General features: G+C 50.3%; 1 protein-coding gene across 1 annotated transcript; it reads right to left on the minus strand.

Annotated features, from left to right (window-relative positions):
* Positions 1-23,265: 23,265 nt before the first annotated feature.
* On the minus strand, positions 23,266-23,764 carry LOC141091659 (histone H3). Its single transcript, XM_073577341.1, has one exon. It carries the CDS (start codon positions 23,725-23,727, stop codon positions 23,317-23,319), a length of 411 nt encoding a protein of 136 aa, XP_073433442.1. The 5' UTR covers positions 23,728-23,764; the 3' UTR covers positions 23,266-23,316.
* Positions 23,765-24,768: the final 1,004 nt, after the last annotated feature.

Raw genomic sequence — 24,768 nt, forward strand, 5'->3', positions numbered from 1 at the left:
GTCCAAAAGTGTGTGCAGAGATTCAAAATCTCCTTATCCTCTAGTCACTTTGGTCACAGCTGTGCCATCGAGCCTGTGACATAGCGCTCAGATATCAGTGGGCCTCACACAATCCAAAAGTGTCCAGTGTCCAAAAGTGTGTGCAGAGATTCAAAATCTCCCTTATCCTCTAGTCACTTTGGTCACAGCTGTGCCATCGAGCCTGTGACATAGCGCTCAGATATCAGTGGGTCTCACACAATCCAAAAGTGTCCAGTGTCCAAAAGTGTGTGCAGAGATTCAAAATCTCCCTTATCCTCTAGTCACTTTGGTCACAGCTGTGCCATCGAGCCTGTCACATAGCGCTCAGATATTTATTGGGCCTCACACAATCCAAAAGTGTCCAGTGTCCAAAAGTGTCTGCAGAAATTCAAAATCTCCCTTATCCTCTAGTCACTATGGTCACAGCTGTGCCATCGAGCCTGTGACATAGCGCTCAGATATCAGTGGGCCTCACACAATCCAAAAGTGTCCAGTGTCCAAAAGTGTGTGCAGAGATTCAAAATCTCCCTTATCCTCTAGTCACTTTGGTCACAGCTGTGCCATCGAGCCTGTCACATAGCGCTCAGATATTCATTGGGCCTCACACAATCCAAAAGTGTCCAGTGTCCAAAAGTGTCTGCAGAAATTCAAAATCTCCCTTATCCTCTAGTCACTTTGGTCACAGCTGTGCCATCGAGCCTGTCACATAGCGCTCAGATATCAGTGGGCCTCACACAATCCACAAGTGTCCAGTGTCCAAAAGTGTGCGCAGAGATTCAAAATCTCCATTATCCTCTCGTCACTTTGGTCACAGGCAGCTGTGCCATCGAGCGTGTCACATAGCGCTCAGATATCAGTGGGCCTCACACAATCCACAAGTGTCCAAAAGTGTGCGCAGAGATTCAAAATCTCCATTATCCTCTCGTCACTTTGGTCACAGGCAGCTGTGCCATCGAGCGTGTCACATAGCGCTCAGATATCAGTGGGCCTCACACAATCCACAAGTGTCCAGTGTCCAAAAGTGTGCGCAGAGATTCAAAATCTCCATTATCCTCTTGTCACTTTGGTCACAGGCAGCTGTGCCATCGAGCGTGTCACATAGTGCTCAGATATCAGTGGGCCTCACACAATCCACAAGTGTCCAGTGTCCAAAAGTGTGCGCAGAGATTCAACATCTCCATTATCCTTTTGTGACTTTGGTCACAGGCAGCTGTGCCATCGAGCGTGTCACATAGTGCTCAGATATCAGTGGGCCTCACACAATCCACAAGTGTCCAGTGTCCAAAAGTGTGCGCAGAGATTCAAAATCTCCATTATCCTCTCGTCACTTTGGTCACAGGCAGCTGTGCCATCGAGCGTGTCACATAGCGCTCAGATATCAGTGGGCCTCACACAATCCACAAGTGTCCAGTGTCCAAAAGTGTGCGCAGAGATTCAAAATCTCCATTATCCTCTCGTCACTTTGGTCACAGGCAGCTGTGCCATCGAGCCTGTCACATAGCGCTCAGATATCAGTGGGCCTTACACAATCCAAAAGTGTCCACTGTCCACAAGTGTGTGCAGAAATTCTAAATCTCCCCTGTCCTATAGACACCTTGTACCTTGTTTTACATTACTATATAGTTTGTTGGATTTTGTCTACATTTCTACCAAAAATGAGGAAGGCTGGTGGAAGAGGCCGTGGAATTGGGCGGGGGTTGGCAGCTGGTAATGATGGTGTTGGTGGTGGATCTGATGGTAGTGGCAAGAGCAAAATAGGACCGAATGCAGGAGGTGCTGACCCTGCGTCATCGTCTGGCTACATAAGGCCTCAAACGCTTAGTTTTCTAGGAGTTGGCAAACCGCTTTTAAAGGCAGAGCATCAGGAAAAAGTTTTGTCTTACATTGCTGACTCAGCCTCCAGCTCTATCGCCTCCTCTTCTTCAGTTGTAAAAAGTAAAAGCACTGAGTCATCATTGGAGGCTCATGTTCATGAACCACACCTTTCCTTGTGTCCTTCACCCCAACCAAGATTGAAGGATGACGCAGGCCATACTACTGATTACTCCATGGAGCTGTTTTCACATACCATGCCTGGATTATCAAGTGAAATGGTGAATTACCCAGGCCAAGATGAATCTGACATGGAGTGCACTGATGCACAGCCGCTGATGGATGATTCTGCTGGTACATTCACTCAGAGCACTACATTGTCCTCGCAGTGTACAGAGCCAGATTTTGACCCTGATGAGACTCAGGTGCCCCTTCCCGCACACTATAACACCATACACGGTGACACAGAGAAAGGTGCACATGACATAGAAGAGGAGGTGATGGATGACCCAGTTGTTGCCCCAGATTGGCATCCATTGGGGGAAGACGGTGCTGCTTCCAATAGCTCAGATGAGGAGCATCCACAGCAGACATCGACATCGCAACAGCTGTTATCTGGCAGGCCCGGAGCACTCCAAAGACAGGTTCCAAACATCAAAAGAGTTGCTGGACAGCTTGTACAGAGGGTCAAAAGATCACAGCGTGCTAGGCCGCAAAATGTCTGCCAAAGTAGGAAGAGTGCAGTGTGGCACTTTTTTGAACAAAATCCTCATGATCAGGCCAAGGTTATCTGTAAGAAGTGCGCAAAGACCTTTAGCCGAGGGAAAAATCTGAAAAATTTGAATACCAGTTGCATGCTTAGACATTTAACCAGCATGCACTTGCAAGCGTGGACACAACACCAAACCTCAAGTGCCACATGTGCAACTGATCACAACGAAGGTAGTCAGCAACGCTACATTGTTTCCCCCACTGTAAGCCCACCGGTTAGCACAGCAGCAAATGTTGAGGTGTCGTTGCAAGACCACAGCAGTCAGGGAATCCCACTGTTATATCAGTCAGCAGTCGTACGAGCACTCCATCTGCAGCTGCCACTGTTGCACACGATGTGTCCCCCTATCGAGCAGCTAGTGGAAAGCTTCAGCAGGCTGTGTTGCAGATGATGTGTTTGGGCGACAGACACACCGCCGAGGTGCTGGCCGAGTACTTGAAGCGACAAACTGAGTCATGGCTGGGCAGTGTACATCTTGAGGCAGGCAAGGTAGTTAGTGATAACGGCCGTAATTTTGTGGCAGCCATAGCCCTTTCAAAACTCAGCCACATACCTTGCTTGGCTCACACCTTGAACCTGGTGGTGCAGTGCTTCCTCAAAAATTATCCGGAGTTAACAGCCCTGCTCCAGAAGGTGCGAAGACTGTGCGCGCACATCCGCCGGTCGCCTGTACACTCCGTTCGTATGCAGAAGCTGCAGCGATTGCTCCACCTTCCCAACCACCGCCTCATTATCGACATTGCAACAAGGTGGAACTCCACCCTGCACATGGTGGAGCGGCTGTGCGAGCAGAGGCAGGCCATAATGCATTTGTGGGAGGATACACGGCCAGGCACTTTGAGAGCAGACATGGAGTTGACAGGCGTGCAGTGGTCGAAGCTGAAAGACCTTTGTAAAGTCCTTCAGTGTTTTGAGGAATGCACACGGCTGGTAAGCGCAGACGACGCCATCCTAAGCATGAGCATCCCACTTATGTGTCTGCTCATGCAAACTTTGACGCACCTTAAGGAGCAGGCGTCTGCAGCCAATGTTGATGAGGAGGAAGAGGAGGAGGGAATCCTTGATGACATTCAGCCATTGTCTGCTCAGGGACCTCTCCTGGACGAGGTGGAGGAAGAAGAGGAGGAGGAGGATGATGATGGGGATGATTACTTAGGGGAGGAGGATGCATCTCGTGGGGCAAGTGAAAATGTTGGCGTGGCAAGGTCTGGTACAGGGTTTGTGCGTGACTGGAGGGATGTGGATTTGCCAGAAAGTGCTCCTCCACCCAGCACTCGCAGTGCATCATTGACACCGGGAACATTGGCCCACATGTCAGATTATGCCTTGCGGATCCTAAAAAGGGACCCCCGCATTGCCAAAATGATGAACGATGATGACTACTGGTTGGCCAGCATCCTGGATCCACGCTATAAAGGCAAATTACAAAACATCATGCCACAGGAGAACCTTGACCTAATATTGGCTAATAAACAAGCAACTCTGGTAAATCGGTTGCTTGAGGCATTCCCAGCACACAGCAGCGGTGATGGTTCTCACACGAGCCGTACGGGCCGGGGCAGCTTGGCAGAGGTGTTCGTGGTGCACACAGCAGAAGTGGCGTTGTAGACAGGGGTTTCATGACAATGTTGTGGACTGATTTTTCAAATACCGCTCACACAACTGGTAATACTGCATCGATGGAAAGTGACAGGAGACAGCAGTTGTCAACTATGGTTACAAACTACTTTTCCTCCCATATCGATGTTCTCCCACACAGGTCATTCCCCTTTGACTATTGGGCCGCTAAACTGGACACCTGGCCTGAATTGGCCCAATATGCCATACAGGAGCTCGCTTGCCCAGCTGCAAGTGTGCTATCGGAAAGAGTCTTCAGTGCAGCTGGATCAATCCTGACAGAAAAAAGGACCCGTCTGTCAACCCAAAATGTGGATGATCTAACCTTCATTAAAATGAACCACGCATGGGTTTCCAAGGATTTTGTCCCACCCTCCCCTGATGACACATAGGGTGACAGAAAAATGGCTTGCTTTGGTCCACCTCTTCCTGGTACTTCACCTATTTTGCATTTTGCATCAGCTGAATGTCCAACATCAACATATGCCACTTTCTAAAACTCCCTAACTGTGCTGCCTCCCCCCCATGGCCGGGGTCACCACCTACCGCACGACACCGTGCGAGTGCCGTTGCCCTGGACAGGTGGGTAGGCCGACACTTGGGCGCGGGCACTGGCACAGGGTCCCTCATAGTGCAATCAAGTGTCTCTGACGGTGGTGGTGCACACCCGCCGTCAGACACACCGCTGTACTATGAGGGACCCAGTGCCAGTACCGACGCCCACGAGTGGGCCCCCCTTGCTTGGGCAGGGCCCCAGCATTTGCAATCTTTACCTCTCCCTGCTCCTCCGCTGTGTAATCTGGGCCGTCAAATCCATACTGTGCCTGACACCGTCTGAGCCTGCCTCCTGAGACATATATTTTGAATGTGTACGCTATCCATACATGTTATCCGGGGATACGGTACCCTTTCTAACCTTTGTGCAATAACGTGCAATCCATACTGTGCCTGACACCGTCTGAGCCTTCCTCCTGAGACATATATTTTGAATGTATACGCTATCCATACATGTTATCCGGGGATACGGTACCCTTTCTAACCTTTGTGCAATCACGTGCAATCCATACTGTGCCTGACACCGTCTGAGCCTGCCTCCTGAGACATATATTTTGAATGTGTACGCTATCCATACATGTTATCCAGGGATACGGTACCCTTTCTAACCTTTGTGCAATCACGTGCAATCCATACTGTGCCTGCCACCGTCTGAGCCTGCCTCCTGAGACATATATTTTGAATGTGTACACTATGCTATCCATACATGTTATCTGGGGATACGGTACCCTTTCTCACCTTTGTGCAATCACGTGCAATCCATACTGGGCCTAACACCGTCTGAGCCTGCCTCCTGAGACATATATTTTAAATGTGTACACTATCCATACATGTTATCCGGGGATACGGTACCCTTTCTAACCTTTGTGCAATCACGTGCAATTCATACTGGGCCTAACACCGTCTGAGCCTGCCTCCTGAGACATATATTTTGAATGTGTACGCTATCCATACATGTTATCCGGGGATATGGTACCCTTTCTAACCTTTGTGCAATCACGTGCAATCCATACTGTGCCTGACACCGTCTGAGCCTGCCTCCTGAGACATATATTTTGAATGTGTACGCTATCCATACATGTTATCCAGGGATACGGTACCCTTTCTAACCTTTGTGCAATCACGTGCAATCCATACTGGGCGTGAGAACGGCTGGCGAGCTGTTAAGCAAGCTACAGCACCTGTCCAGACAAGTACAGGGATTCCCTAGCGAGGAGACTTATTTGATTGTTTTCAATGTTGGGACAGCAATTTTTGGGGAGCACTATACTCTGGAGAATGATAGATGGGGCCCACCATACACTGGAACATTCCAAAGGTGGACATCAGACACTGGAGCAGCATTTACAGGGCCCATTATACACTAGAGCATTAGAAATGGGGCCCATTATGTTTGGAGCATTATTTGGGCCGATAAGACAGTGGAGCTTCATCCATGGGGACCAACATATACTGTAGCATTATGTGGAGCTCATCATATACTGTTTCATACATTATATGGGACCAATGATTCTGTATGGAGAAATAGATGGGCCTCGTCATGAGATGTAAAAAGTGAGGTATTTTTCATTGTACTATACCGCTATTTATCTGCCGTATCGGAGCATGATGAGTTGTGGTATGTGTTAAAGGGGTGCTCTTTCGCCCAGGGCACATGAAAACCTGCAGCCAGCCCTCCCCCCCCCACAACTTTAGCCAAATAACCCCCATTTTTCAGTGCGTAACTTGTATTATGAAGTTAATTAAGGTTGACAAGCTTAAGTAAGAAGAATTGATGCTTTTGGCATTCAAATGGGCACTGTAGGTGTGTTTCCTGTCCTCCTCTCACTGCCGACTTTTATTCCCCATTGACTTACATTGGGTTTCGTGTTTCGGGACGACCCCGACTTTTCCCTATAATCGGACGATCTTGCTCAACCCGACTTTTGGAAAAGTCGGGTTTCACGAAACGAAACGCGACCCTAAAAAACCAAAAGTCGCTCAACTCTAATTGCAGCTCATTTTTTCTTCTCCTATTAGTGTGCATCCATCCCTATCCATCTACATTGGTTGGTTGAAAACACTATATAGGAGTAGATAGAGGAGCCTTTTTTCTGGCTTGTGCCCTTCAGCTGCAGCCAGATTAGTATTACCCAATTTTTTTGGAGCCTCATCTTTTGCATTGTAGGTTACCTGCCTGCATTGTAATAGCTCCAGAAAGTTGGTGATACTCTCACTTTCAAATCTTTGGTCACATCCTTTTAGTTCCCCCCCCCAAAAAAAAAAACAAAAAAACAACAAAGTTCACCAAACACTACATTTGAAAGTTGTGTAGGCCACATTAGCTCCCATTAAAGTGTAGTCGACACACGCACTGCATACAATTAGTGTTTCTTATACCTGTAACCAGCTGTTCAGGAATAAGCACACTAAGGCCCCCTTTGTACTTTTCTGCCTATCTTTATCAGTCTAGCAAGATGAAGAAGGCAGGGAGTAAGGCACGTGGGCGTGGAGTTTCAACAGGGAGAGGACGTGGGGATTCTGCAGGGAGAGGACGTGGGGATTCTGCAGGGAGAGGACGTGGGGATTCTGTGCCTGCTGTTGGCACCAGTGACTCAGCATCTCCCAGTTTTAGCAGGCAACAGTCCTTTATGTGCAGCTTTGTAGGACCTCACCGTACCCCACTGCTGCGGGAGGAACAAATTGAAGCCGTTTTCGGATGGATGGCAGCTAACGCATCGACTTCAATTACTTCCACATCCTCTCAGGGCCAGAGCACCGAAGAGCAACCATCTGTCTCTTCACCACCTGCCAAAGTGCCCAGGCAGTCACAGAGCCCTGGACAGGAGCCATCACGGTCTCTACTTCTGTTCTCGGAATCTGTTGGTTTGGAAAGAGGGGGCCCGCCAAGCAGCATTCCAGAATGTGAAGAAGAGGGAGTATGCAGTGATGCGCAACTTCTTTGTCCCTCTGAATCTGAAGAGGCGGGTGGGCCAGTGCCTATGGTCAGCACACCTCCGTACGCATCAGATGATGACGAGACACAGGTGCCACTTTCTGTTGCGTACGGTGCTGGCGAGACAATCCAGGAGAAGCAGGTGTTTGAAGAGGGGAGTGTAGATGATGAGGTCCTTGACCCATCATGGCGTGAGGAACAGGAAGGTGGTGGGAGCAGCTCTGAGGAAGAGATTCCCCTAACGGCCAAAACCGGAGGGAGAGGGAGGGGGCAGACTTGGTTGCCTGTAGCCTCCACTTCAACACCCGTTAGGAGCATTACACTTTCAAAAGGGAAAACGGGCGTGGTCCTTTTTTGACACAGTTGCAGATGACATTTGCTTTGTCAAATGCAAGCTGTGTCATCAGAGAGTCAAAAGAGGGAAAAATGTCAGCAACCTCAATACCACTAATATGTGGAAACATGTGCAGGCCAAGCACGAGGTGGAGTTACACAGACACACTGAAGACGTAGGCCAACGTACAGCAGCACCTACCACCTATTCAGCTCGTGTTGGGGCCTCTTCCTCCAGCTCACACACAGCTGGTTCGGCTTCCTCACAGGATCGCCAAGGAAGAACCTCTGGCACTGTTGTCCGGAGACCCTGTGACATTCCACCCACAGTACCACGTTACAAGTCTTCCTCACACTCCCAGGCCACTCGACAGCCATCGGTAGCACAGGCATGGGAGAAAAGGCGGCCATACTCGGCTAACCATCCCCGAGCACAGGCTCTGAATGCTGGCATTGTCAAACTACTGGCACTTGAAATGCTCTCATTCAGGCTGGTGGAGACTGACACCTTCTGGGACTTCATGGCATTGGCAATCCCACAATACACCGTGCCCAGCTGCTTTTATTTCAGCAGGCGAGCTGTCCCTGCCCTGGAGAAACATGTGGAGGCAATCATAAAACATGCGCTACTAAACGCCATCAGTAGCAAGGTCTACCTGACCACCGATGCGTGGACCAGTAACCATGGACAGGGATGATACCTTTCCCTCACTGCCATTGGGTCAATGTTGTGGAGCCGGGTACAGATCTGGAGAGTGGTGCTCTACGTGTTCTGCCAACTCCACGGATTGCAGGAATCCAGTCTGTACACATTGACTCCTCCTCCTTCTCAAGTTCCTCTGAAACAGCGCAGCAGGAGCCTGTTACGACCGATATGAGCTCAGCCGTGGCCAAACGTCAACAGGCCGTACTGAAATAATTTATTTGGGGAATCGAAGCCACACAGCGCAGGAGCTCTGGAATGCCATCAAGCAGGAGAGCGACGTGTGGTTTCTGCCAGCGAATCTCCAGCCGGGCTTGGTAGTGTGTGACAATGGACGAAATCTGGTGGCAGCTCTTGGCCTAGGCAACCTCACTCACATCCCATGTCTGGCACATGTGCTCAACTTGGTCGTGCAGAGCTTTCTGAGGGACTATCCGGATCGTGATGCACTGCTGCACAAGGTCCGCATAGAGTGCGCTCACTTGCGGCGTTCCAGCACGGCAAGGTCGCGCCTTGCTGCTCTGCAGCGCCGATTACGCCTTCCGGAACATCGCATCATATGTGACCTACCCACCAGGTGGAATTCTACTTATCATATGTTGGAGCGGTTGTGTGAGCAGCAGGCAGCAGTCACGGAGTACCAGCTGCATCAGGCGCAAACAAGTCGCACTGTGCGCCGGTCACACTTCAGCACCACTGAGTGGGCCTCTATGAAGGACATCTGCCTCGTTTTGCGTGCCTTCGATGATTACACGAGGATGGCGAGTGGAGATGATGCACTAGTCAGCATGACTGTCCCCCTTATCTGCCTGCTTCAAAAAACACTGCAAGCACTAAGGGATGAGGTTTTGGAAGAGGTGGAGGATGAGGAGTCCCAAATGCCATCTGCTTCTGGACAGTCTGCGCTACGTGCTTCCTCACAAAGGCCTAGGCAGGGGACACTTTGTGAGGAGGATGAGGAGGAGTCGATGGAGGAGGAAGACATCTCTCCAGAGGAGGGAGGTACACAAAGCTCTAGTCAGTATGTACAGCGAGGGTGGGGTGATGCAGAGCAGGCAGAGATCACGCCTCAAGCAGGGGACAGCGGTTCTTTGGCAGTTGGGAGTCTGCAGCACATGGTTGACTTCATGCTGCAGTACCTGAGAAACGACCGCCGCATCGCCCACATTCTCTACTCGGCTAATTATTGGGTGTACACCCTCCTAGATCCTCGCTACCGGGACAACTTGCAAACCCTCATACCAACGTTGAACCGGGAGCGTAAACTGCGGGAGTACCAAGACACACTGGTGCAGTCCATCATGTTTTCCATTCCACCCGACAGCAGTGGTGCTAGTGCTTTACAAAGCACCTCTGTGCGTCGAGCCAGTGGAGGAAACTCTGCACAAAGAGGGAGCAGAGGCAGCGCCTCAGCACAAGGCAAGACCACTATGGCCCAAATGTGGCAAAGTTTTGTGTGTCCGCCACAATTGTCTACACCATCACTGACGGCTCCAGTCAGCAGGAGGCAACGTTTCCGTCAGATGGTGACAAACTACATGTCTTGCCCTGTGACTGTACTCCAAGATGGCTCTTCCCCCTTCAAGTTTTGGGTCTCTAAGCTGGATACATGGCCAGAGCTTAGCCAGTATGCATTGGTGGTGCTGGCTTGCCCTGCTGCCAGTGTCTTATCGGAACGCGTCTTTAGTGCCGCAGGTGGTGTACTAACATACCGTCGCACGCAAATTTCTTCCGATAACGTCGACCGACTTACTTTTCTGAAAATGAACAAGGCCTGGATCTCCCCAGAATTTGCCAGTCCTCTTCCCGACTAAATAATTGGTTGGCAACTGTATCCAGGTCTCCTGTTGTGTTCATGTTTCTACCACCTGAACTATAATCCCTGGGCTTCAACACAGCCAGTTGTCGCTCAGATGTGTCGTCTGCACAGAGAAAAACACTAGCTCCTGTGTTATTGGGGTTCAGTAACGCCAGCTGCTCCCCTGCTGTGTGGACGGCAAAGTCTCCTGCTCCATCCACATTCAAACTACTACTGATTTTTAACCCTGCTCCACTTAGGCCTCTGGCTCCACTGTCTCTAGTATTTCCCCTGGCCTCCAACCCCACCAGTGACAGCTCTTAAGTGGCGTCTGCACAATCCACACTTGTTCCAGTGTTACTTGGCCTCAGTCATGTCAGTTGATCCCCTGATGTGTGTCCAGCAAGGTCTCCTGGTCTGTCCACATTCCCATTACTAGTAGTGTGAATGAGGACAGAGCAGGAGACCTTGCCGGACACACATCAGGCGATCAACTGACATGACTGAGCCCAAGTAACACAGGAACAAGTGTGGATTGTGCTGACGCCACTTCAGAGCTGTCTCTGGCGGGGTTGGAGGCCAGGGGAAATACTAGAGACAGTGGAGCCTGAGGCCTAAGTGGAACACGGTTACAATCAGTAGTAGTCTACAACCTCTATAAAACGTGCTGCAAGTTGGCCTCAGCCTGCTCCATGCCTCATCCTGGGCTCCAACAACGCCAGTTGGTGTTCAGATGTGCCATCTTCGCAGAGAAAAACACACTCGCTACTGTGTCTGTGGGGTTCAGTAATGCCAGCTGTTCCCCTGCTGTGTAGACGACAAAGTCTAGTGCTGCCTCCACATGCCAACAACATCAGGCCTGAGCCTGCTCCATGCCTCATCCTGGGCTCCAACAACGCCAGTTGGTGCTCAGAAGTGTCGTCTTCGCAGAGAAACACACACTAGCTCATGTGTTAGTGGGGTTCAGTAATGCCAGCTGTTCCCCTGCTGTGTAGACGGCAAAGTCTCCTGCTCCATCCACATGCCAAGAACATCAGGCCTCAGCCTGCTCCATGCCTCAACCTGGGCTCCAACACCGCTAGTTGGTGTTCAGAAGTGCTGTCTTCACAGAGCAAAACACACACTAGCTCCTGTGTTAGTGGGGTTCAGTAACGTCAGCTGTTCCCCTGCTGTGTGGACGGCAATGTCTCCTGCTGCCTCCACATGCCAAAACAATCAGGCCTCAGCCTGCTCCATGCTTCATCCTGTGCTCCAACAACGCCAGTTGGTGTTCAGAAGTGCCGTCTTCGCAGAGAAAAACACACTCGCTACTGTGTCTGTGGGGTTCAGTAATGCCAGCTGTTCCCCTGCTGTGTAGATGGCAAAGTCTCCTGCTCCATCCACATGCAAACTACTACAGATTTGTAACTGTGCTCCACTTAGGCCTCTGGCTCCACTGTGTCTAGTTTTTCCCCTGGCCAACAACCCCGCCAGTTCCTGCTCTGAAGTGGCGTCTGCACAATCCACACTTGTTCCTGAGACACGTCAGTTGATTCCCTGTTGTGTGTCCGGCAAGTTCTCCTGCTCTGTCCACATTCCCATTACTAGTAGTGTGAATGAGGACTGAGCAGGAGACCTTGCCAGACACACATCAGGGGATCAACTGACGTGACTGAGCCACAGTTACACAGGAACAAGTGTGGATTGTGCAGACTCCACTTCAGAGCAGGAACTGGCGGGGTTGGAGGCCAGGGGAAATACTAGAGACAGTGGAGCCGGAGGCCATAGTGGAGCACGGTTACAATCAGTAGTAGTCTACAACCTGTATAAAACCAGCTGCAAGTTGGCCTCCGCCTGCTGCATGCTTCATCCTGGGCTACACAACAGCCAGTTGTAGCCTGGAAGTGCCGTCCACACAGATTGAAACACTCGCTCCTGTGTCTGTGGGGTTCTGTAACGCCAGCTGTTCCCCTGCTGTGTGGATGGCAAAGTCTCCTGCTGCCTCCAAACTCACACTACATCGTATTTTCTCCTCGCTCCAAGTAGGCCTCAGCCTGCTCGGAGCATTGATCCTGGGCTACAACACAGCCAGTTGTAGCCTGGAAGTGCCGTCCGCACAGATTGAAACACTCGCTCCGGTGTCTGTGGGGTTCAGTAACGCCAGCTGTCCCCTTGCTGTGTGGATGGCAAAGTCTCCTGCTGCCTCCAAACTCACACTTCTAGTGATTTTTAACCGTGCTCCACTTAGGCCTCTGGCTCTACTGTCTCTATTATTTCCCTTGGCCTCCAACCACACCAGACGCTGCTCTGAAGTGGCGTCTGCACAATCCACTCTTGTTCCTGTGTTACTGTGGCTCAGGCACATCAGTTGATCCACTGATGTGTGTCCGGCAATGTCTCCCGCTTTGTCCACATTCCCATTACTAGTAGTGGGAATGTGGACAGAGCAGGAGACCTTGCCTGTCGTGTTGCGGTCGGGTTAGCCGAGTCTATGGTGACTGCAGTTGTGGTGCTTCCTAGGTGGGCTGCTTGTTCTGGTAATAAAGGCTGGTTCCGTAGTGCCAATAGGACAAGCACCCCCTGTAGGACTGTGGGTTTTGGTAACTGCGGCCGGCTCACGGCCTTGCAACTTAGTTTTTTTCCTGGGTACCTTCTGCTACCCATCCAGGTTCCAGCACCGTCAGATGGTTCTCGGCAGAGCCTTTGGCCTAGGTGCCTCCTTCTCGGTATCCGAGTTCCAGCAACGTCTGCTGTTCCTTGGTAGTGCTTTTTAGCACATGTACCTCCTGCTTAGAAACAGTGTTCCAGCACCGTCAGCTGGTCCACGGTTGTCCCATTGGCTCTTGTTCCTTCTGCTGCCCCTCCGGGTTCCAGCACCGTCAGCTGGTCCTCGCTAGTGTCATTTGCTCTTGCAGCTTCTGCTACCCATCCGGGTTCCAGCACCGTCAGCTTGTTCTCGGCAGAGCCTTTGGCCTAGGTGCCTCCTTCTCGGTATCTGAGTTCCAGCAACGTCAGCTGGTTCTCGGCAGTGCCTTTGGCCTAGGTGCCACCTTCTTGGTATCCGAGTTCCAGCAACGTCTGCTGGTCCTTGGTAGTGCTTTGGAGCACAGGTACCTCCTGCTTAGTAACCGTGTTCCAGCACCGTCAGCTGGTCCACGGTTGTGCCATTGGCTCTTTTTCCTTCTGCTGCTCCTCTGGGTTTCAGTACCGTCAGCTGGTTCTCGGCAGAACCTTTGGCCTAGGTGCCTCCTTATCGGTATCCGAGTTCCAGCAACGTCTGCTGTTCCTTGGTAGTGCTTTTTAGCACAGGTACCTTCTGCTTAGAAACCGTGTTCCAGCACCATCAGCTGGTCCACGGTTGTGCCATTGGCTTTTGTTCCTTCTGCTGCCACTCTGGGTTCCAGCACCGTCAGCTGGTTCTCGGTAGTGCCATAGAGTATTGTAGCTTCTGCTACCCATTCAGGTTCCAGCACCATCAGCTGGTTCTCGACAGTGTCTTTGGCACGGGTACTCCTTCCTGCCCAGCCTGGTTCCAGCATGCCTGCTGTTTCCGGGTAGTGTCAACGTCACTTTGCCACCAACACGTTGTCCTGTCGTGTTGCGGTCGGGTTAGCCGAGTCTATGGTGCCTGCAGTTTTGGTGCTTCCTATGTGGGCTGCGGGTTCTGGTAATAAAGTTGGTTCCATAGTGACAATAGGACAAGCACCCCCTGTAGGACTGTGGGTTTCGGAAACTGCGTCCTGCTCGCGGCATTGCAACTTTGTTGATCATGGGTACCTTCTGCTACCCATCCGGGTTCCAGCACCGTCAACTGGTTGTGCACCGCTGTAAGGTGTGAAAAAATGCACGCTCAGTACCTCACCAGGACAAAAAAAAAAATTGGGATTGCTTTTAAAAAAGCAGTTTGCAGAGCAGTGGGTAAACAGCAATGCAGCCGTGAGGAAGCCTTAGAAGGCAGCCTAACAACCAACACCACTGATCCAGCAAAATATAGCCTCCACTTGCACTGCACACACAGTGACTGGTGTGTTGTACAGGCAAAATCGCTAGCAGCAGAAGCAGTTTTTTTTTCTTCTTCCCTGCCTAACGCTCTCCCTATAAAATCATCATCAGCAGCAGCTCTCCCTATTCTGAGATCAGCATGAGTAATATGGCGGTTGGCGTGCACGCCCTTTTATACCCCCTGTGACGCCCCACAAAGCAAGCCAATCACTTGCATGCCCTTCTCAAAGATGGTGGTGACCCCTGCCTATGTCATCATGTTGCCCACAGTGTCCGTGGATCCTGATTGGCTGAAAAAGAGAGCAAAACAAACTTTTGAAACGCGACTTTGGCGCTTAAGTCGCCGAGCTCGTTGCCGACCTCATCCTAGGGTCGGGTTTCGTTTCATGAAACCCGACTTTGCCAAAAGTCGGCGACTTTTGAAATTTTTTGACCCGTTTCGCTCAACTCTAGTCAGGAGGGATCCCAGCGCCAGGATGGTGGCGGCAGAGCTGGCCTTGACGCTGGCGCCGCCGTTACACAGGTCGGTGGTGCAGCAGGAGGTGGAAGTAGAAGCCCCGGAAATACCGCTGCTGCTCGGTGTGCAAGACAATGCACACGACTTAGTGATGGAAGTAACCGAGATCGCACCTACAGCGGAGAAAAGCAAATCTGATGAGCTGACCGGGATGGGAAGGGTTAAAAGCTGCTCGCAACAAGAATGTGGTTTATCCTCAGTACAAGTCACCGGCAGAAGGCTGCGTGCGGTACCTGGCACCGGTGTACACAGAGGACTAGGGGGCAACCTCTACCTCTAGGAGAAAGAAGCTTTCATCTTCATCACAGATGAGATTCTTTATGGCACCAGCAATGTGACTATGGATTCCTTACTGTACAAGCAAAGACACGATGGATTCTTCACTGTATGAACAGGAACTCTGCTGATTATTTACTGTACAAGCAGTGAGCCTCTGGATTCTTTACTGTAAGAGCAGGGTGACTGTAGACGTTTCTGCTGTAACATGTTATAACCAGGTGATATAAAATGGTTACACATGTACAGTCAGTGTAGACCGGTGCTGGCTGGAGCTGAATGTACGGGACTACGACCAGAAAACCAAAATGCTGAGCTCACCGACTCCGGCTGATGCCTCCACCGTCCGACAATATGTTTCTCCATTCGTGCAGTTTGCCGCAGTCTGACAATTGGAGCTGGAACTTGCTGCTGTGCAGACGTAGCATTTCAGAGAGTAAGCTGCGGGCAGAAGGGGAAACATTACAGCGGACGTACATCACCTCCCAGTGTAGGCACAGAGGAGCGGCCTCCCTAGCAGCTGCTCCCGGCATCTACGTGGGCTCACCTATAGACATCTATACCTCTGCAAATCTAGCATGGAGGGCAGAGACAGTAACAGTGATCCACAGGCTCCACGGAGCACAGGACAACTCTGCCTACAGCTCCAATGGGAGAGTGCAGGTTATACAAGGGGCTTATGATGTTCGCTCCCCTCTCTGGGTGTACCTAATCCTATCCTGTGTGATACTGACTGCTGAGCTGTGTATCTAATCCTCTCTTGTGTGATACTGTCTGCTGAGCTGTGTATCTAATCCTATCCTTTGTGATACTGACTGCTGAGCAGTGTATCTAATCCTATCCAGTGTGATACTGACTGCTGAGCAGTGTATCTAATCCTCTCTTGTGTGATACTGTCTGCTGAGCTGTGTATCTAATCCTCTCCTGTGTGATACTGACTGCTGAGCAGTGTATCTAATCCTCTCTTGTGTGATACTGTCTGCTGAGCTGTGTATCTAATCCTCTCCTGTGTGATACTGTCTGCTGAGCCGTGTATCTAATCCTATCCTGTGTGATACTGATTGCTGAGCTGTGTATCTAATCCTACTGTGTGCTGAGCCGTGCATCTAATCCTATCCTGTGTGATACTGACTGCTGAGCTGTGTATCTAATCCTACTGTGTGCTGAGCCGTGCATCTAATCCTATCCTGTGTGATACTGACTGCTGAGCAGTGTATCTAATCCTACTGTGTGCTGAGCCGTGCATCTAATCCTATCCTGTGTGATACTGACTGCTGAGTAGTGTTGAGTAGAGTTGAGCGACTTTTGCTTTTTTAGGGTCGAGTTTCTTTTCATGAAACCCGACTTTTCCAAAAGTCGGGTCGAGCAAAATCGGCTGACTATAGGGAAAAGTCAGTGTCCGACCGAAACACGAAACCCAATGTAAGTCAATGGGGAATTAAAGTCGGCAGTGAGAGGAGGACAGGAAACACACCTACAGTGCCCATTTGAATGCCAAATGCATCAATTCTTCTTACTTAAGCTTGTCAACCTTAATTTACTTCATAATACAAGTTATGCACTGAAAAATGGGGGTTATTTGGCTAAAGTTGTGGGGGGGTAGGGCTGGCTCCAGGTTTTCATGTGCCCTGGGTGAAAGAGCCCCCCTTTAAAACATACCACAACTCATCATGCTCCGATACGGCAGAGAAATAGTATAGTACAATGAAAAATACTTCACTTTTTACATCTCATGACGAGGCCCATCTATTTCTCCATACAGAATCATTGGTCCCATATAATGTTTGAAACAGTATATGATGAGCTCCACATAATGCTACAGTATATGTTGGTCCCCATGGATGAAGCTCCACTGTCTTATGGGCCCAAATAACGCTTCATATATAATGGGCCCCATTTCTAATGCTCTAGTGTATAATGGGCCCTGTAAATGCTGCTCCAGTGTCTGATGTCCACCTTTGGAATGTTCCAGTGTATGGTGGGCCCCATCTATCATTCTCCAGAGTATAGTGCTCCCCAAAAATTGCTGTCCCAACATAGAAAACAATCAAATAAGTCTCCTCGCTAGGGAATCCCTGTACTAGTCTGGACTCCTCGTCGTCCCCATCTTCCATCTCACTGCACAGTATTTCAACCTTGCAAGTGCTGTGATCCTGGGCAAGCAGGGGGGGCCCACTCATTGGCGACGGCACTGGCACAGGGCCCCTGATAGTACGGTGGTGTGTCTGACGGCGGGTGGGCCGAACCTGCACTTTCATCTGCAGCTTCCTCTTTGTCACCGTGTAAGATGGAACTGTATATGGGAAGGGTAACCCGAGTTTCATCAGGGTCAGATTCAGGCCGTGTAGTGTGCGAGGGCAATGTAGTGGTCTGGGTCAATGTACCAGCAGATTCATCGAGCAGTGGCTGGGCATCAGTGCACTTGTGTCGCCCCCAGGAGTACGGTCGCCACAGTGGCATTACCTTCCTCCTAGGGAGTGTGATGTCATGCTTGGGAGCAACGAAGGATCTCTCTAGCAGGTTAACTGATTGGGCGGCGTTATTCCCACGAGTCACGACCCTCCAAACAGCGTTCATGAAGGCAAAGTGTTTGTTTTACGTGGGCAGTATGGTTGCAAAGCTGAACTTTAAAGGAATGTCCAGAAGGGCACCACCAGGAGTGGAGCCTACGGTTAAATTCGACTCCACCTGGGAAACCTCAACCATGCCAGCTACAGAAAGATGCACACATTGCAAGCTTAATTCCGTTAACGAACAAGACTCCGTCATGCCCCGCGGTCCGAGTCCGGCTTACTAGAGGGACACGCGAGGCTCTGGCACATGAGATTGGCCAATAACTGGTGTGTCATGCCCTTACATGTCCGTGGCTGCATGTGCGCTACACTGAAAAGGCCAGCGTTTGTCGCTTACAGGTGCAGATAACCCGCTGAACAACGTTAGTAATGGGGATCTATGATTACTATTATTACCCGCGAACGATGATTTCCCAGTAAGTGCAGGTCAACCGCAGTTCCGGAATTAGGCCTAACCGTCATTCCTGAAAAAATGAAAAACTTACGTGTGCAAACCACAGGTGCTGTAGCTTGCTTAACAGCTCGCCAGCCGTTCTCACGCCCAGTATGGATTACACGTGATTGCACAAAGGTGAGAAAGGGTACCGTATCCCAGGATAACATGTATGGATAGCGTACACATTCAAAATATATGTCAATACATCAGGAGGCAAGCTCAGACGGTGTCAGGCCCAGTATGGATTACACGTGATTGCACAAAGGTGAGAAAGGGTACTGTATCCCCGGATAACATGTATGGAAAGCATAGTGTACACATTCAAAATATATGTCTATAGATCAGGAGGCAGGCTCAGATGGTGTCAGGCCCAGTATGGATTACATGTGATTGCACAGAGGTGAGAAAGGGTACCGTATCCCCGGTTAACACGTATGGATAGCATAGTGTACACATTCAAAATATATGTCTATACATCAGGAGGCAGGCTCAGACGGTGTCAGGCACAGTATGGATTTGACGGCCCAGACTACACAGCGGAGGAGCAGGGAGAGGTAAAGATTGCAAATGCTGGGGCCCTGCCCAAGCAAGGAGGGCCCACTTGTGGGCATCGGTACTGGCACTGGGCCCCTCATAGTACGGCGGTGTCTGACGGCGGGTGTGCACCACCACCGTCAGAGACACTTGATTGCACTATGAGGGACCCTGTGCCAGTGCCCGCGCCCAAGAGTCGGCCTACCCACCTGTCCAGGGCAACGGCACTCGCACGGTTTCGTGCGCTATGTGGTGACCCCGGCCATGGGGGGGGGGAGGCAGCACAGTTAGGGAGTTTTAGAAAGTGGCATATGTTGATGTTGGACATTCAGCTGATGCAAAAGGCGAAATTGTTCAAGTCCCAGGAAGAGGAGGACCAAAGCGAGCCATTTTTCTGGCAACCTATGTGTCATCATGGGAAGGTGGGACAAAATCCTTGGAAACCCATGCATGGTTCATTTTAATGAAGGTTAGATCATCCACATTTTGGGTTGACAGACGGGTCCTTTTTTCTGTCAGGATTGATCCAGCTGCACTGAAGACTCTTTCCGATAGCACACATGCAGCTGGGCAAGCGAGCTCCTGTAAGGCATATTGGGCCAATTCAGGCCAGGTGTCCAGTTTAGCGGCCCAATAGTCAAAGGGGAATGACCTGTGCGGGAGAACATCGATATGGGAGGAAAAGTAGTTTGTAACCATAGTTGACAAATGCTGTCGCCTGTCACTTTCCATCGATGCAGTATTACTAGTGTTGAGCATTCCGATACCGCAAGTATCGGGTATCGGCCGATACTTGCTGTATCGGAATTCCGATACCGACTTCCGATATTTTTTCAATATCGGAATTCGGCATCGGAATCGGAAGTTCAGTTGATTGACGGCCTGACGTCATCATGATGCGCGGTGTGTGCGCATCATGATGCGCCGTGATTTCGGGCCTTCCGGGGGTCTCTGCCGGCCTGCCGGGGGGCTGTGCCGGCCTGCCGGGGGGCTGTGTGGACTGCCCGGGGTCTCTGCCGGCCTGCCGGGGGGCTGTGCCGGCCTGCCGGGGGGCTGTGCACCCTGTGGGGGTCTGTACCGGCCTGCCGGGGGGCTGTGCCGGCCTGCCGGGGGGCTGTGCTGATGTCCGGGGGTCTGTGCAAGCATCGTCCGATGGGACTACAAGTCCCATCGGGCGATGCCTGCTACCATGACAGTGATTGACACATTAGCCAATGATGGGACAGTAGTAGTCCCATCATCCGGCTAATGTGTTAAATGTTAAAAAAAAAAAAAAAAAAAAAAAAAAAAAATACTACATACATACTACATGCTACATACATACTACATATATACTACATACATACTACATACATACTACATGCATGCTACATACATACTACATATATACTACATACATACTACATGCTACATACATACTACATACATACTACATACATACTACATGCATGCTACATATATACTACATGCTACATACATACCACATACATACTACATGCATGCTACATACATACTACATGCATGCTACATACATACTACATACATACTACATGCATGCTACATACATACTACATGCTACATACATACCACATATATACTACATACATACAATACATTCATACAATACATACATAGACATACAGTACATATAACATAGAGTAACATACTTACCAATACTTGTCACATTGTTCCCCGAAGCCATTGTCTTTCCGGAATAAATATTAACATAACAAACCACAAAAATACTCACCCACGATCCGAAGCAGTCCACGAGTGTGTCCCACGACGATCTTGGGTAGAGAACTGCAGCATCAGATGATGCTGCCGTTCCCTACGGGCTGCAGGAATCCAATGACGGAAGGTAGGTATCCTTCCGCACTGTATTCCTCCGCCACTTAAAAAAAAAAAAGTCCCTAGTCTCACTTTATGCCATTGCTGTGTGGGAAATTCCCACACAGCAATGGCATAAAGTGAGACTAGGGACTTTTTTTTTTTTTAAGTGGCGGAGGAATACAGTGCGGAAGGATACCTACCTTCCGTCATTGGATTCCTGCAGCCCGTAGAGAACGGCAGCATCAGCTGATGCTGCAGTTCTCTACCCAAGATCGTCGTGGGACACACTCGTGGACTGCTTCGGATCGTGGGTGAGTATTTTTGTGGTTTGTTATGTTAATATTTATTCCGTAGACGACAATGGCTTCGGGGAACAATGTGACAAGTATTGGTAAGTATGTTACTCTATGTTATATGTACTGTATGTATTGTATGAATGTATTGTATGTATGTAGTATATATGTGGTATGTATGTAGCATGTAGTATGTATGTAGCATGCATGTAGCATGTAGTATGTATGTAGCATGCATGTAGTATATATGTAGTATGTATGTAGCATGCATGTAGTATATATGTAGCATGCATGTAGTATGTATGTGGTATGTATGTAGTATATATGTAGTATGTATGTAGTATATATGTAGCATGTATGTAGTATGTATGTAGCATGCATGTAGCATGTAGTATGTATGTAGCATGCATGTAGTATATATGTAGTATGTATGTAGCATGCATGTAGTATATATGTAGTATGTATGTAGTATATATGTAGCATGTATGTAGTATATATGTAGCATGCATGTAGCATGTAGTATGTATGTAGCATGCATGTAGTATATATGTAGTATGTATGTAGCATGCATGTAGTATATATGTAGCATGCATGTAGTATATATGTAGTATGTATGTAGTATATATGTAGCATGTATGTAGTATGTATGTAGCATGCATGTAGCATGTAGTATGTATGTAGCATGCATGTAGCATGTAGTATGTATGTAGCATGCATGTAGTATATATGTAGTATGTATCATGTAGTATGTATGTAGCATGCATGTAGTATATATGTAGCATGCATGTAGTATATATGTAGTATGTATGTTGCATGTAGTATGAATGTAGCATGTATGTAGTATGTAGTATGAATGTAGCATGTATGTAGTATGTAGTATGAATGTAGCATGTAATTTTTTTTTTTTTTTTTACATTTAACACATTAGCCGGATGATGGGACTACTACTGTCCCATCATTGGCTAATGTGTCAATCACTGTCATGGTAGCAGGCATCGCCAGATGGGACTTGTAGTCCCATCGGACGATGCCTGCACAGACCCCCGGAGCCTGCACAGACCACCGGCAGGCCGGCACAGCCCCCCGGCAGGCCGGCACAGCCCCCCGGCAGGCCGGCACAGCCCCCCGGCAGGCCGGCACAGCCCCCCGGCAGGCCGGCACAGCCCCCCGGAGCCTGCACAGACCACCGGCAGGCCGGCACAGACCACCGGAGCCTGCACAGACCCCCTGGCAGGCCGGCACAGCCCCCCGGCAGGCCGGCACAGACCACCGGAGCCTGCACAGACCCCCTGGCAGGCCGGCACAGCCCCCCGAAAGGCCCGTACAGACCCCAGAGAGGCTGTACAAGGGCAGGAAAGGGTTTTTCTTATTCCGATACCGGAAGTCCCATAGACTTGAATGGGACTTCCGGTATCGGAATCGGCGATACCGATACTTTTTTTAAAGATCGGCCGATACCATCCGATACGATACTTTGAAGTATCGGATGGTATCGCTCAACTCTAAGTATTACCAGTTGTGTGAGCGGTACTTGAAAAATCAGTCCACAACATTGTCATGAAACCCCTGTCTCCAACGCCACTTCTGCTGTGTGCACCACGAACACCTCTGCCAAGCTTCCCCCGGCCCGTACGGCTCATCTATGAGGAGACTCGCGGCGTCCTAAAAGTCTTCCTGGAGAACGTGATCCGTGACGCCGTCACCTACACCGAGCACGCCAAGAGGAAGACCGTCACCGCCATGGACGTGGTGTACGCGCTCAAGCGCCAGGGCCGCACTCTCTACGGCTTCGGAGGTTAATGCGTCTCCGCTCCATCCTCACCCCCCAAAGGCTCTTATCAGAGCCGCCCACATCTACTTAGAAAAAGCTATGATCTCCGCTGTGTGATGTGGCCAGGGAGGGAGATTGCGGGTATTTTGCTGTGTTTTCAGCGGTTAAAACAGTTGGGTTACCTGGATATACAGCGCTATATGGGTCAGGAATTACTGTATGGATGAAATATCGAGCTTTATAGAGGTTACATCACAGTATATACATTCACCACACTCTGAGGGTACACACACCTTACCCCTCTCCCTATATTAACGTTGGTTATATTATAGACGCCGCATGTTTTACAATGGATGAGAATAGAGAAACGTGAGATTTCAGTTATCGCTCAGCAATCGTGATATCAGAAACCGCAGCCACCATCTATTCTGAGAGAGTGCGATCCGTATATGGAGAACACGCACATAAACCGGACAGTTCAGGACTCGGCTCGTTTTTGGAAAGATTTGGTGGCTCTGAAAAGAGCCTTTGTGTTGTGGTTGGAGCCCGGGAAGATCTAAGCCCTCTCCCCACGGATCCTGCGGGCCAACTGGATGTCTTTGGGCATGATTGTTACTCTCTTGGCGTGGATGGCGCACAGGTTAGTGTCCTCGAACAGTCCCACCAGATAAGCCTCGCTGGCCTCCTGCAGGGCCATCACCGCTGAGCTCTGGAAGCGCAGATCGGTCTTGAAGTCCTGGGCGATCTCCCTCACCAAGCGCTGGAAGGGAAGCTTACGGATCAGCAGCTCCGTGGATTTCTGGTAGCGGCGGATCTCACGGAGAGCAACGGTTCCTGGGCGATAACGATGCGGCTTCTTCACTCCGCCAGTGGCAGGCGCACTCTTCCTGGCAGCCTTCGTTGCCAGCTGCTTGCGAGGAGCCTTCCCTCCGGTGGATTTGCGGGCGGTCTGCTTGGTCCTGGCCATAGCTCAATTTAGAGGTGAACAGATGTGATGAGCTGAGCGGCGGGAGAAGGGTATTTATGCTCCAGGGCGCGTCCTCATTGGTCTATAGGAAACACGCCCCCTGCACGCCACTGGTTGTGGCATAAATAAAAGAAGCCAATAAGGACTTGATGTGTGTAACCAATCATTGTGAAGAGTAACTCCGCCTCTCGATCAGTAACCCCGCCCCCTGTTGTCCCCGCCTCCTCCACGAGGCGGTTCACATCATCCCTTACACACGGAATATGGAGCAGACGCCACTGACGTAAATGCACGGCCGTATCCGTGTACACAGCGCTGTACAGTGCAGAGCTCGTATTAGCAACAGATCACAACTATCCATCCTGACACTGCGCCCAGCATCAATTATATAATGTACTGGCACTGATCGTACAGCTCTGCAGGGAGGAGGTGGTGGATCTCATCGTACAGCTCTGCAGGGAGGAGGTGGTGGCACTGATCATACAGCTCTGCTGAGGACAAGGTGGTGGCACTGATCATACAGCTCTGCAGGGAGGTGGTGGCACTGATAACACAGCTCTGTAGGGAGGAGGTGGCACTGATCATACAGCTCTGCAGGGAGGAGGTGGTGGCACTGATCATACAGCTCTGCTGAGGACAAGGTGGTGGCACTGATCATACAGCTCTGCAGGGAGGTGGTGGCACTGATAACACAGCTCTGTAGGGAGGAGGTGGCACTGATCATACAGCTCTGCAGGGAGGTGGTGGCACTGATCACACAGCTCTGCAGGGAGGTGGTGGCACTGATGATACAGCTCTGCAGGGAGGAGGTGATGGCACTGATGATACAGCTCTGCAGGGAGGTGGTGGCACTGATCACACAGCTCTGCAGGGAGGTGGTGGCACTGATCACACAGCTCTGCAGGGAGGTGGTGGCACTGATCATACAGCTCTGCGGGGAGGAGGCGGTGGCACTGATCATACAGCTCGGCAGGGAGGAGGTGGTGGCACTGATCATACAGCTCTGCAGGGAGATGGTGGCACTGATGATACAGCTCTGCA

Source organism: Dendrobates tinctorius, unplaced genomic scaffold, assembly GCF_039654945.1.
Source record: "Dendrobates tinctorius isolate UK_male_01 unplaced genomic scaffold, ASM3965494v1 ptg000055l, whole genome shotgun sequence".
NCBI classification, from domain to species: domain Eukaryota; kingdom Metazoa; phylum Chordata; class Amphibia; order Anura; family Dendrobatidae; genus Dendrobates; species Dendrobates tinctorius.